This window comes from Chelmon rostratus, chromosome 18, assembly GCF_017976325.1.
Source record: "Chelmon rostratus isolate fCheRos1 chromosome 18, fCheRos1.pri, whole genome shotgun sequence".
NCBI classification, from domain to species: Eukaryota; Metazoa; Chordata; class Actinopteri; order Chaetodontiformes; family Chaetodontidae; genus Chelmon; species Chelmon rostratus.
In genome coordinates this window covers 22357520-22369581 of record NC_055675.1, presented here as the reverse complement: position 1 = coordinate 22369581, position 12062 = coordinate 22357520, and the positions used below count along the sequence as shown (strand labels likewise).

The window sequence follows — 12062 nt, the reverse complement described above, 5'->3', positions numbered from 1 at the left end:
CCAGAAAGACAATTTCTTCCTCTGTTCCTTTACATTCATGTTTATAACAAAGCCTGAATGTGTGTGTGTGTGTGTGTGTGTGTGTGTGTGTGTGTGTGTGTGTGAAAGCGAGAGAGGCTCATTGTTCATTGTGGGCTATCAAACAGCAGGGGTGGCAGAATGTGTCTTTGTGATGCTGACAGGAGAGTCTCATATATGAGCACAAAAATCCTCAATGATGATAATCTATGAGTTTTATTCTTTTAAAGGTCTAAGTGATCAATATCCTCCCAACACTCATCCAATGCAAGACGTGAAGTAAACATTTAATCTCACGAAATTTAAAAACCTCAGCAGTTAAATTGCAGCTATGACCCCTTTATACAAGGCCACGTCTACATGTGGTCTCTCATCACAGGTAATAGTCTGAGCCTTTAACCCTTTGATTTTAAGGATTCATAGAATGTTAAAGAGGTAAAACTATCCAGTATCTCTCTCTCCTTCACACACACACACACAAATAATTATGTGGCTAACTTGTGTACATAACCTCTTTTCTGTCCTGTAGGTTTGATTATCATGTGACTCTTCAAAATTATCTTAGGACTTAAAGGGTCATTCCACTCAAAATCATGAAAACAACATTTTCAGCTCTCATTGGGACTATTTGTTTTTGTAGAAAGTAGTTTCAGGGAAAATGCATGACAGTGAGGTCAGGCACACTGATCCTGCTGCTGAATGTGTGAAAACGAGGGCAGTTAAAACTATCTGCACGGCTAGAAACCACGAGAGGGACGTGATAAGATGTGTTTGGGTGAGCTGACCCTTTAAGGACAGCGCCTGAGCACATGTGCTGTCAGAGCTCACCTCTGCAGCAAGGACTGATGAGTCCTTAAAATCAAATCAAATCACATCAGAGGTGCAATCAGAGAGATCCCTCTGAGGGGATAATTGGGAATATTGAAGCTGCTCCCATAATAGTCTCATTACGGCAGCAGGTTTTGAAGCTGTGATGGAATATTGTGTTGGGCTGTCAGTAAATTTAGTCATAATCAGAGACTGTCATGTGTTATTTTGTTGTTAAACTAGAGAAAAATATGTTTATAATATATTCTCTGATCAACCATATTGAATGATAGAACTATTATAACACAATATCAATACACCAGAGAGGAGACAAACATCATGTTCTCTGTGTTTTTTATTTCATGTTTCACACAGGGCTGCAGAGACGATCCGTCCATCACGACAGAAATGTTTTCATATAAAAAAAAAATTCTTACAAAACACGTGCAGCCTGCAGGCCGTGTGCATGTGGTGGAAGATGAAGTGCAAAGAGAAGCATACAGTCAATAATAATTAGAAAATCAACACTTCTTGGAGCACTCATGCTTTCTCGTAGCTACGCACCGCATGGACATCTTCAAAGGTCAAATTCTGCAGGGGAGAGAGGACAGTTACCATGACAGCCAAGTGGACGCAAACAACAGAAGCAGGTCAGTGCTGAATCTCCACCAGCCGCAACCAGCGAGCTGACCGGTCGGGTAATCTCCTTTGTTTAATACGAGCAAACTAATTTGACTATGAATGCGTAAAAGGGAAATTCTCATTCATTCGTTGTAGCTGCATTTTTTCAGCTTCAGCTTTATTTTTGAGCAAACAAGAGACAACCTGCACACGTTTTACATATAATAACATGAATAATGTCTAACTAGCTGCACATCCTCCTCTCAACATATGACTTTTTCTTAAATACTCATAATTTTGGAGATATTTCTTTTTATTTGAGGGCACATGCAAAGGAGTGGTGTGTTTGATGGGAAAGTTAGTGGTGAAAAGAGGTTTGGGGCACACAGTGACAGGATATTTATCTGAGAGTTGGTATTTCTGTCTGTCAGTACACTGAAGTTCTGCAACATCATAAACATGTTATAAAAGTATTTCTTGGTGCTGTATTCCAAAATGCAAAGCAAATTTCCCAGATGTTGATTGTCCTCTCTGCATCTTCCTCAGGGCTAAATAACTTTAATTAATGGCCACAATGAAACTTTGGTAGTTTGAGCATCACTCTCTTCTTTGTTAGTAAATTTATTCCATTTAAGTCATGTTTGTTGGTAATGAGACCCCTGAGAGATCTGCGTCGGTTCTTACCATGACCATCTTGCCATCCTTGATTTCTCTGACGAACTTGGTCTCTTTGCCGTCCCACTTCTGGACGTGGACCAAGCTGTCTCCCTCCAGAGTCACTGTGGACTGAAAGACAAAAGACAAGAATGTTTTGAACAAGTGAGGTGGAAAATGGCTGCATTAAGACGCTGCCAAACGCTCGGCTGCTTCCTGAGGGCCTTATCGTCACCGACCCACAAACAGAAAGTAAAGAAACAACCCGACTCCAAAAAAATACTTTTAAACTTTGTATCTGCTCCAGACATCAGGAAAGAATTGTGGTAAAAAAAAAGACATTTGGATCAAATAATCTGAGGATAATTTGAATTAAAACTCAGTTAAACATAAATTAGACACCCTTCAGGCACTTCAGGTGTTTTAACGTTTCGTTCAGCATGAAAAATACTACGACTTGAATGTATTTTATCTTTTTGAGCATAACCAGCCTGTAATTTGTGAATTTTTAAACTTACTTTGCAGTTCCTGTCATCAGCGGTGGTTTCGTCAAACTCCTCTCCCAGCTTGAAGGAGATCTCTGTGTTTTTGAAGGTGCTCTGGGTGCGGACCACCACCTTGTCACCCTCCTGGCTGATGATGACCGTCGGCTTGGTCACATTACCGACCTGGCGGGTGGCGAAGCCCACACCTGACCAGGGCACAGGGGTGAAATGTAACAGCCTTTTTTACGACAACCCTTGAACGTATCGTTTGTTATAGGCACACATGATGCTCAGCAGTTGCTCCCCCTTGGATTTACTGCATTTGTGAGTGAAGTGAAACCAAACAAAATAGGAAAAGACTGTTACTCACCGAGTGCTTTCATGTACTCATCAAAGTTCTCACTGTCAACCAGTTTCCAAGTGGCACAGAAGGCGTCGACCATGGTGAAGGTTTTCAGAGAGGCAACGTAATCTCCAAAGCACACTGAGCAAGCTGCAGCTTTTCCAAGTTTCCCCCCTTGTGTTATTATTCTGCTCCTTATTATTATGCATGCAGGTGGGTGGCGCCATGCATCCCATTGGCTCAGGAGATTTTCTCTCCCTCGTTATTGGATATTTAAATTGGGTCATGATCTTACGGACCCTTAAACAAGAAAAAAAGTTTAATTAGCCCATTTGTGTGCTTAATGATGCAATTGCTCTGATGGGTGTCAGCTATGTTTGGTGAGGTAAAGTGTTGTAACGTAATCCACATTTCAGAGATGCGAGAGAAAGTAAAGACCAGAAACTTGGATAATTGTTTGCATTTGACCAAAATAAGAAATGCATTAAGACCTCAGAGGGAAATAAGTTGAAAAGGAGAGAAAACGGGCCTCAGAGAGCCAGATTGAGGAAGCTTCCTCAATCAATAAGCGAGCTTTAGGAGCTAATCCATATTTATGTTTTAATGAACGTCCTCATCTTAATCCCCTGTTAGCCTCGTGCTGGAGACAGACCTTCTTGTGTCTGGAATGTGTCCTGTAGGGGGGCGTCAGTGGAGCAGAATCAGTTTGTTTGACAGCCCTTTGTCCTGAACTGCATTAACAACCCCCCCAACTGCAATTTCTTCATGCTCAACACACACACTAATTACTGTCTATAAACCTTTGTGTGTGTGTGTGTGTGTGTGTGTGTGTGTGTGTGTGTGTGTGTGTGTGTGTGTGTGTGCAGGCTCTACTTTCTCACACAAAGTAAATGCATGTTGGTGTCATATCTGCTTCCAGACTTGTGCTGAAGGAAGTTTGTTTTAAATTAAAGGAGGCAAACTGTGACTTCTATTAGGCAGCTGATCTACGTGCACAGTGTTCACGAGGTGCTGGAAAACGAGCTGCTTGCCTGGTTTTGTGGTTTGAGCTATCAGGGCCACCGTACCTGCTCCCTCAAAGCCACATCTTCATGATCAGTTTGGCACGTTGTTGGAGTGAATCTGCTCTTTTATATGAGCCAATGCATGCTTTCTGTCGGATGTCTTTCTGATAAGGGCAGACAATGGCATTGTTCTTGCATATCAGGGGTTGTTTTGCTTGAAGTGAAACTTATGGTGCACCGGCACTTAGCTTGTGGACAAACATACAAAATATCACAAATCACAAATCAGCTTAAATATTCTGTACATCACTCTAAGAAAAGTACTTCCATTTTGGGTCTTGTTGGTTTATTTACCTAAAATCTGGATTGCAAAGGCTTGGATGTGATGAAGGTTTAAGCACTATGACTGCTGGTTTCTTTGAAACTATATCATGCAACGAGCTCACTCTGTTTTACTCTGACTTCCTTTCCATTGCTGCTGAGGCTTCCTGGACAACAGCTCATTCTGCTGGTCCAGGATCAGCAGCGAACAGTATTACACAATGCTTCTGGAACGAGACCAACCATCACATATGACTGTGCGTTGAGGTGTCTGTATACTTCTGGCTCTGCAGTGGATGTGAGTGGACAGCAGTGACCTCCACGTGTTGTGAAGGATCTCTGGCGCCGCCCTCTGGTGAGAAACAGAAAAGCTTTTCATGTTTTGAATTTGTGTTTAGATTTGCAGCTACTGTATGCTGTATTATTCTGTTTTTATTTTCTTTTTTAATAATGTGCATTGTGGATTTTCTGGGATTGATCCCTCTGATTGGTGCTTTTCAGTGAATTTGTTCTGTATGTGCTTGCAAACAAAACAGATTTCATTTGTGACATCTTAATTACAGGTAATCTCTTTTCAATGTGTATATATAAAACAATCTTTATTTGTAAAGCACCTTTCATACAGGAATTGCAGCTCAGAGTGCTTTATGACAAAGAAATCACATGAACCAAGAGTGTGATTCACGTAAACGAATAGATTGGACATAAAAACAGGGATGAAAAATGTATGTAAACTAAGATGCAGAATAAAACCTATTCGGTAATAAGAGTAAAATTAAGAGAGAATAAAAATGAAAATAAAGACAATGCATTACATGAGATGGGAAATAAAACTACAGAATAAAATAACAAAATTACAGGTAAAAATACAGCAAATAGAACACATAACATCTAGTAAAATACAACAAGTGCAGCAGTGTGTATAAGTGCCAAGCAAGTCTCAGGCCTGTAACAGGAAGTCACAGCGAGTTAGAGGCTAATATAACAGCTGGTGCAGCTATTTTTTAAAAAACTGGTTGATTTCTTGTCAAACTTTTATTCCTGAGGTCAAGAATGAACTTTCATGCTGAATTATTTTGTGTTTCATGTAGATTTAGATCAGTTAGATCAGGAGATTAACATAAACGACGTGACCCTCCGAGTCATTCCCTGAGTAAAATCCACATCATGATCGTCCCCACATGGACAAATTGATGAACTCCACATCTGCAGAAAAGAATCCGGACTGTTTTTAGGCTTGAGTGACCCATGAGAAGTATAAAAATAGAGTTTTGAAAAAGAAAAAGAATAGTTTCATCAAATGATCTGATTGAATCTGATAATATTCAATTGAGTGACAGCACCACAATATATCTTTAGCCACAGAAGATGTAATTCTGTAATCTATAGATCTGACCCCAAAATACCCAAAATTATTTTGACATTTATGTTGATAATGGCTGGAATTCCACAGGGCAGTATTTGTGTAGAGGAAAATGCTTTTTCCTACATATCTTAAAGGTCTGAATCAGATTTAATTGAACACAGATATAGGAGTTAACCTTCTGCACCCCCTTCTGGATTAAGTGGTTTTTACAGCAAGAAATCCTGAAAGGCATCAAAAAATAGTTCTAGTAAAACTACAAATTCAAACATTTATCAAAGTAAAAGAAGTGTAATGATGATGTGAGCTGTAACTAGACCGCGGTCTCTTATTTGTTAACGGTGGCATAGAGGTTGCTGATATCTTCAGAGGCTCCAGCAGAAGAAGACAAAGCTTTCACGGCGGTGTAGGTCACATCTTCATCCTTATCCAGAGCCTGGTAAACAATAAACAAACAGCACAACACATTAATAACACAACATTAGATGAAAATGGAGGTGATGCAACATTCTGACATCCGGCGGCACTTAAACACAACACATGAAGCAATGAAGCAGCAAACAACAAAAATATGATTCAGTGAAGTCCTGAGGTGAACACCTCTGCTCGTCCTCACCTGTACACCTGACATTTAATCGTCAAATTATCTTTCCTGCTTCAGTTACTTGAGAGGTGTTTTTCATTCACTACCAGTCAGAAAGCCTACCTGGGTGTTACTGTTGCTCTTCTTGGTGAAGCTGATGGAGGCGTAGGAAACACCATCTTCAGGATCGGTCTGCGCAGAGAAGACAACATGGCTCCTCAGTAACATGTGGATTTATACTGACTTACATCTCTAACATTAGTCCGTTCTGGTTCGGAGGCCTCCTCCTCCCCTTCCCTGTCATGGCTCACCTACACCTGATTCTGCAGCCAATGACAAATCAGCAGCCACAGGATAAAAACCGGGGTCTCCTCACCAGCCTGATCACACATCTCAGCCACTGAGCTCTCAGAGTGCTTTGGTCTTTGATCATCTCCTTGTCCAGCTCCAGTCCACCACCTGAAATCCTGCTGACTCACCTCACCTGCCTGCTTCCTGGATCTGCACAGATCATCTCCCAGTGATCAATCTACCTCTCTGTGACAATAAATCATTTTATTATTCAAGCTATCTGAATCTGTACTGCATTTGGAGTTCAAAGAGGTGGAGCTGAGACGGCTGAATCAAGCTTCAGTGATGAAACCGACTCAAAGCGGCCATGCATGTGATTCTGCAGAACTTTAAGATTTAATTTAAACAAGTGAGTTATTTGAAAAGTAACCCAGGTACAGTTGACTCGCTTTTGGAGCCAGTGGCCATTTGAGGAAGTGCAGTTTTCACCACTTCCACCTTTTTTCAGAGGTAAACGCTCGGTCATGATAACCTACTTGCAAAGTCAACCTGAACAGTCATCAGATACGGTTCAGAAATGTGTTGTTTTTGTCCTCTGGATAATTCTAAGTAGTCCCGTCCTACTGTGCTGCGATTGGCCAGAACTTATTGCCACGATGCGTCCATCTGATTGGATGCTAGCTGTGGTGCCCTGCACAACCGAGTGTGGATTTTAACATCAGCGAGAACAAAGTGATTTAGTTGCTGACTATTCGCCTGCTTGTAAAACAGCGATCATGAGTCATTTGTTCACGTTATCTCTGGTTTCCTCACTGTATTTTTAACTTCCCTTTTTCTGTTTATTGCACATTGTCTCACCATCAGCACTGTAAGTAAGTGTGTGACTTTGCACTGGGTGGAGTGTGTGATCTCAAAGTGTCCTGGCTGCTTTCTGGAGGAGGAGGCTGAGTCGCTGCAGGGTTTGAGCTCATTCGCTGAACAAACACAGTTACATTTGGTCAAAACGCATCTTACAGTTCAGGTGATGCACATGCTGTCAGGACACAATACAAACGACACCTGGACGACGTAGGGAACATGTTTGTGCAGGATTCAGGGACAGGTGGAGTGATGGAGTGTCAGAGCATCTTCAGATCTACACCTTCAGTCCAGTGGATGAGCTCAGTTTGACTTGAGATGAATCAAACCAACCAGCACAAATACTGTTTGTGTGAAGCCTCTAATGTCCAGCTGACGGTGTGCCAGAGGTGATTAAAGGCTGCCGTCACTTCCTTGACATTTGCTGCTGCAGCCACGTAGTTTGAATACAGACACTCAGTACTGTTTATCTCATCTTATCCTTCCTCAGCTATAGAACCAAAGTTTAGACTGAAGAAGTTTTTACACTCACAACATTGTTGTTCGTCCGCGTTTTGTTCCCTGAAAAGACAAAAAAGAGTCAAGGTCAGCTCCTAAAGAGAAAATCCAGTTTTATTTAAACTTCCTGTTATGAAAGTTTCATCTGTGCTCTCACCTTCAGATCTCCTCCTTCTGATGACTTCCACGACAATCATTAAAAGTGCGACTGAAAGCACAGCCGCAATGACGTACAACCACCACCAACCTGCAAAGATACAGAAAACATCTGAAGCTCTGTGGCTGCAGCGATCTGCATCCAATAAAAACACAATCTGCAGCTGAGAAACAAAGCGAACACTGAACTCAGCGTTCACTCACTACTTCTTCCCAGAGCTTTCAACCTCATGTCACAGCTGAGACGCGGCTGAAAGCTCCACAAAAAATCAGTAAGTGCAACAGCAGCTAATTCAACCTTCTTTTTTCCGGCAGGGTAAAGTATGGTGTTAAAACTGAAGTAAAACTTTAAAACATCGCTTTTGCTGAAGTTGAAGGGCTGCATGGTTGCACTTTGAAAAAGTTCTTCAGCCTTTTGTGTGTTTCTGAAAGGTTTGTTTGCTTCTGTCACTGACTCTGTATGAATGGAAGGAACATTTCCAAACCCTGATGTGTCTGCAGTCACTGTGTAGAGCATCTCCAGACATTCAGCCAGTTACTGATGAAACAGCACAAAGCAGAAAACTCCAAACATAAAGCAGAGACATGAAGTGTCCGTCGGCATCTAAACGTTCCTCTGCCTGCAGGTCTTTGCTGAGGGTGAATTTAGCACAAACAGACACATAAAAACGTTAAATCTCCTGTTCTGTTGAAGCACCTTTGGTCGGAGACGCCATCGTCATGGTTCCTGCTTTCATGCTGTTTTCAGTTGTTCTGGTTAATTTAGTCGTTGTTGATTGTTTTGTTGTTGTGTCGTCACCTGAACAGGTGAACACAGCCCAACAAACTGTTCAGCACAAAACTTGTGTTGTGATGTAATATTTTAACTTTTTTAGCTAATTATTCACATCACTGTGAAGTGACTTTAAACAAAGGTCAATATATTCTCACCTGGTTTCTCGCCTGAGGGCTGAGGGATGAGGTCAAACTGCTGCACTTTGTTACCATTGGTCACTTTACACTTGAGTCGTTTATACCTTGATGTGTAAAAGTAATGAGAAGACAGAAACCGCAGAGAGGCAAAGCAGGAAGACTGTGACATCTTGAGATCCTGGTTATCTTTATCCACATCGTTACCGTTAAACGACCACTGCACTGTGTGTGTACATCGCTCATATGTCACCACAGAGCAGTTAAATGTCACCTTATCAGTGTCCTTAAGTTCAGTCACTGGAGAAGATGGAGATAATGAGAGAAAGACAACAAGAGGAAAGTCAACCTCATCACTGTAATCATGATTATTGTAATGTTTCAGTTTGTTGTTCTAACAAGACAGTTTGAGCTGAAAACACTCTGATGTAAATACTCACTGCTGATCACAGACAGATGAACCACAGAGTCTGAACCTTGTTCTCCTCCTGACTTGAACTCTCTGCATGTGTAACGACCAACATCCTCGACTGTGACCTTCTTCATGACCAGAGAACAGTTCTGTAGAACACTCAGTCTGTCTGATGAAGGTTCGTCACGTTCAACAACCTTCCCGAGTTGAACCAGCTCCACTGCTGCTGGGCTTCTTGAACCACTGTAGAGCCAGGTGTAACTGCCACATTTATGCTTCTTTTTCGCTGCATTTTCACAAGGCAAAGAGACGTCATCTCCAACTCTGACAGTGAAGGAGTGAGTGTGAGCTGAGTGTTTCTCAGCTGCTGCTGTTCAGAAGATGAGAGAAAATAATGAAAAATGATTGAAATGAGAAAATGTCTGTCATGTTCACAGTTAATGTGATTATTATTTCTTCATCCTTGTTTCCGTGTTAACTACGTTAAGAACAAACAACACATTTGGTTTTCTTAGTTCAATAAAACTTAAAAATAAACTACTGGTCATAACAATAATGATGATGAAGTTATTTTTTGCAATATGCCTTCCATTCATATATTTGCAGTGCATATTGATGAACATGTTAAAACACGTAAAGATGCAGGTTGACGCTAATTTCCATTTACAGTCCCATATCCATATAAAACAATTAAGACAGTACAACATTTCACAGTAAGAAAAAAGGAGCAGTAGCAATATAAAACAAGTACTAACAGTGAAAAAAACACATTGAGGAACACAAACCATAATATACAAATCATTTGCAATGCAGGTTGACTGGGTGGAGAGCTGGCCCACCAGAAGGGAGACCATAAGAGTTTCGTTTTGAGGAGTAAAGCGCATAGGTGCTCGATAAAGTGTCAAGTGCTAAAGTGCATGAGCGCCAGATGAAATTGCACAAAGCCCTGAGTGCACATTAGTTTAAAGTGCCAGTTTGTATTGCACAAGGCCCAGTACACTCAGTTGCACATGCAGAAGCGTGTAATTATTGCACTAGAATGTGATACATAAATGTATTATGTAAACACTACTGATGAGAAAAAAATCATACACAAAAGTATTGTGTAATTTTTGTACACATGTTACGGAAAAAGAAAGAAACTCTGATGATGACCCAACAACTGCACTGCATTACAGGTTACAGGAGGTCGCATGTTTGATTTTCTAGGAACAATGCGTTCAGCTTCCCCTTGAAAGTGCAGAGAGTGGTGCTCTATGTGGTGGTGATATATGTATTCTTACCTGTGAACTGAAGCATCACCATCAGAAATAAAGAAGTCTGAATCCATTTGAACTCAGCCATCATGATTCGGTCGCTCTCTTATCTCTTGTTCTCACAGTGAAAGCTGTCTGAGTTTCGAAAGTAATGCTTTAGTGGAGAGATGCTGAATCTACTTCCTGTTGACATGATGTCACTTCCTCATAGCAGCTTTTAGTTCGTTTTACATTGCGTGGTATTTTTTTTTGTAAATGTTAAAACAGTCAAAGGCTCTGTTAAACTTTTCACTTTGATGGTTTTGAAATGCATTTTTCTCTCATCCACAGTGACTGACGGTGACACCGTTGTCTTCATCAGCAACATGAGATGCAGCCATCAGTAAAGATGTCAGAGGTTGCAGCAGGCTGATAAAGGTCCTGAGCCTGTAAAGAAGACAAAGTCACTGGTCACCAGGCAAAGGAATATGTTTCTGCATTCACTGAGCCAATCTAATGCTGCAACAAAGAAATTTAGATGAAGACTCATATTGAGCCTCAAGTTCACACTGTGTCCAGTCCCATTGTGCATTTCTGACAACTACATGTTTCACCTCCAGAAAAGAAGAAGCAGACTGAGGAAGTTCAATGTGTTAAGATTGTTAGCTTCAGATAGCATTTCTTTAAAAACAGACAGGAGTCGTGGTGATAGCTGACAGCTCACATCAACAAACAGGGGAAGAGTCAAACTCCTCGTCCAGTTGTATTCGAATGAAGACGTTCATGGTGTAATATGGTAATACTGCGGCTGCTGGGAGAGAACACATATGAAATGATGTTTTAGTGGTCAGACCTGTTGGTTCCTTGTTGTGTCTTTGCAGATATTTTTGTCAGAGAACGAAGGAAGCGTTTTGATGAGAGTGTGAGTTCAACAGCAGCAGAACTCTGGTGGTTTTACCCTGTAATGACCACATCAACATCAGGCACACATGATACTCACAGAAACACAGTTTATTAGCAGGGATGCACATAGCTGGTACACAGGTGCACGTGTGTGACAAAAACCAGAAATGCATGACGTTGAGTTGTTTCAAAACACACCTTTGAGCACCAGGCAGCAACTGAACTACAAAACCGAGATTGTGCCTCCTCAGGTCAACATTATGTGTAGTACCAGAGTGGATCTGAGAAGACCACGATCAGACAGCACTGCTCATGATAGCAGTACTGTGTGTGTGTGTGTGTGTGTGTGTGTGTGTGTGTGTGTGTTTGGGATGAGAAAGTGGGGAGCCAATCATTATTATAGCTAAAGAGGGAAAACAGCTGACGTTATTGTTATATCTGCCTCCAAGAACATGTGATCTGCAGGAACGTCCTGTCCCCCCTCAGATTCTCTGTCTGTCTCTCGCTGTGTGTCTGTGTGGAGTGTGATTACCTGAGCGGAGACAGGTGTGCTGGAGCAGCAGCATGTCCAGCTGCATCCCATCCTGTAACCAAGACGATG

At 41.4% G+C, this 12062-nt stretch overlaps 2 protein-coding genes across 4 annotated transcripts; both read right to left on the bottom strand.

Moving 5' to 3' along the window:
• Positions 1-1298: 1298 nt before the first annotated feature.
• LOC121621601 (fatty acid-binding protein, brain) lies at positions 1299-3051 on the bottom strand. The gene is made up of 4 exons (XM_041958090.1): positions 2956-3051; positions 2619-2791; positions 2131-2232; positions 1299-1416 (listed from the first exon to the last, which is right to left on the bottom strand). Exons 1-4 carry the CDS (start codon positions 3026-3028, stop codon positions 1366-1368), a joined length of 399 nt encoding a protein of 132 aa, XP_041814024.1. The 5' UTR covers positions 3029-3051; the 3' UTR covers positions 1299-1365.
• Positions 3052-4830: 1779 nt separating this feature from the next.
• LOC121622461 lies at positions 4831-10710 on the bottom strand. 3 transcript variants are annotated; one of them, XM_041959417.1, is made up of 8 exons: positions 10607-10710; positions 9352-9693; positions 8933-9211; positions 8700-8801; positions 8004-8093; positions 7881-7909; positions 6323-6391; positions 4831-6052 (listed from the first exon to the last, which is right to left on the bottom strand). In XM_041959417.1, the coding sequence occupies exons 1-8, from the start codon at positions 10668-10670 to the stop codon at positions 5945-5947; spliced, it is 1083 nt and encodes a 360-aa protein (XP_041815351.1). In that variant the 5' UTR covers positions 10671-10710; the 3' UTR covers positions 4831-5944. The 3 variants fall into 3 exon arrangements, with proteins under 3 accessions (XP_041815351.1, XP_041815352.1, XP_041815354.1); XM_041959418.1 differs by having other exon boundaries at positions 9352-9690; positions 10607-10695; XM_041959420.1 differs by lacking the exon at positions 8700-8801.
• Positions 10711-12062: the final 1352 nt, after the last annotated feature.

Excerpts from the sequence above, each read along its gene's own strand:
- LOC121621601 (XM_041958090.1), bottom strand. The coding sequence starts at position 3,028 with ATGGTCGACGCCTTCTGTGCCACTTGGAAACTGGTTGACAGTGAGAAC. Across the intron at positions 2,233-2,618 it reads CTGATGACAGGAACTGCAAA|TCCACAGTGACTCTGGAGGG; the intron begins GTAAGTTTAAAA and ends TTTGTCTTTCAG. Across the intron at positions 1,417-2,130 it reads AGGATGGCAAGATGGTCATG|AATTTGACCTTTGAAGATGT; the intron begins GTAAGAACCGAC and ends TCTCCCCTGCAG.
- LOC121622461 (XM_041959417.1), bottom strand. The coding sequence starts at position 10,670 with ATGATGGCTGAGTTCAAATGGATTCAGACTTCTTTATTTCTGATGGTG. Across the intron at positions 9,212-9,351 it reads TCATCTGTCTGTGATCAGCA|TGACTGAACTTAAGGACACT; the intron begins GTGAGTATTTAC and ends CATCTTCTCCAG. Across the intron at positions 7,910-8,003 it reads CAGAAGGAGGAGATCTGAAG|GGAACAAAACGCGGACGAAC; the intron begins GTGAGAGCACAG and ends TTGTCTTTTCAG.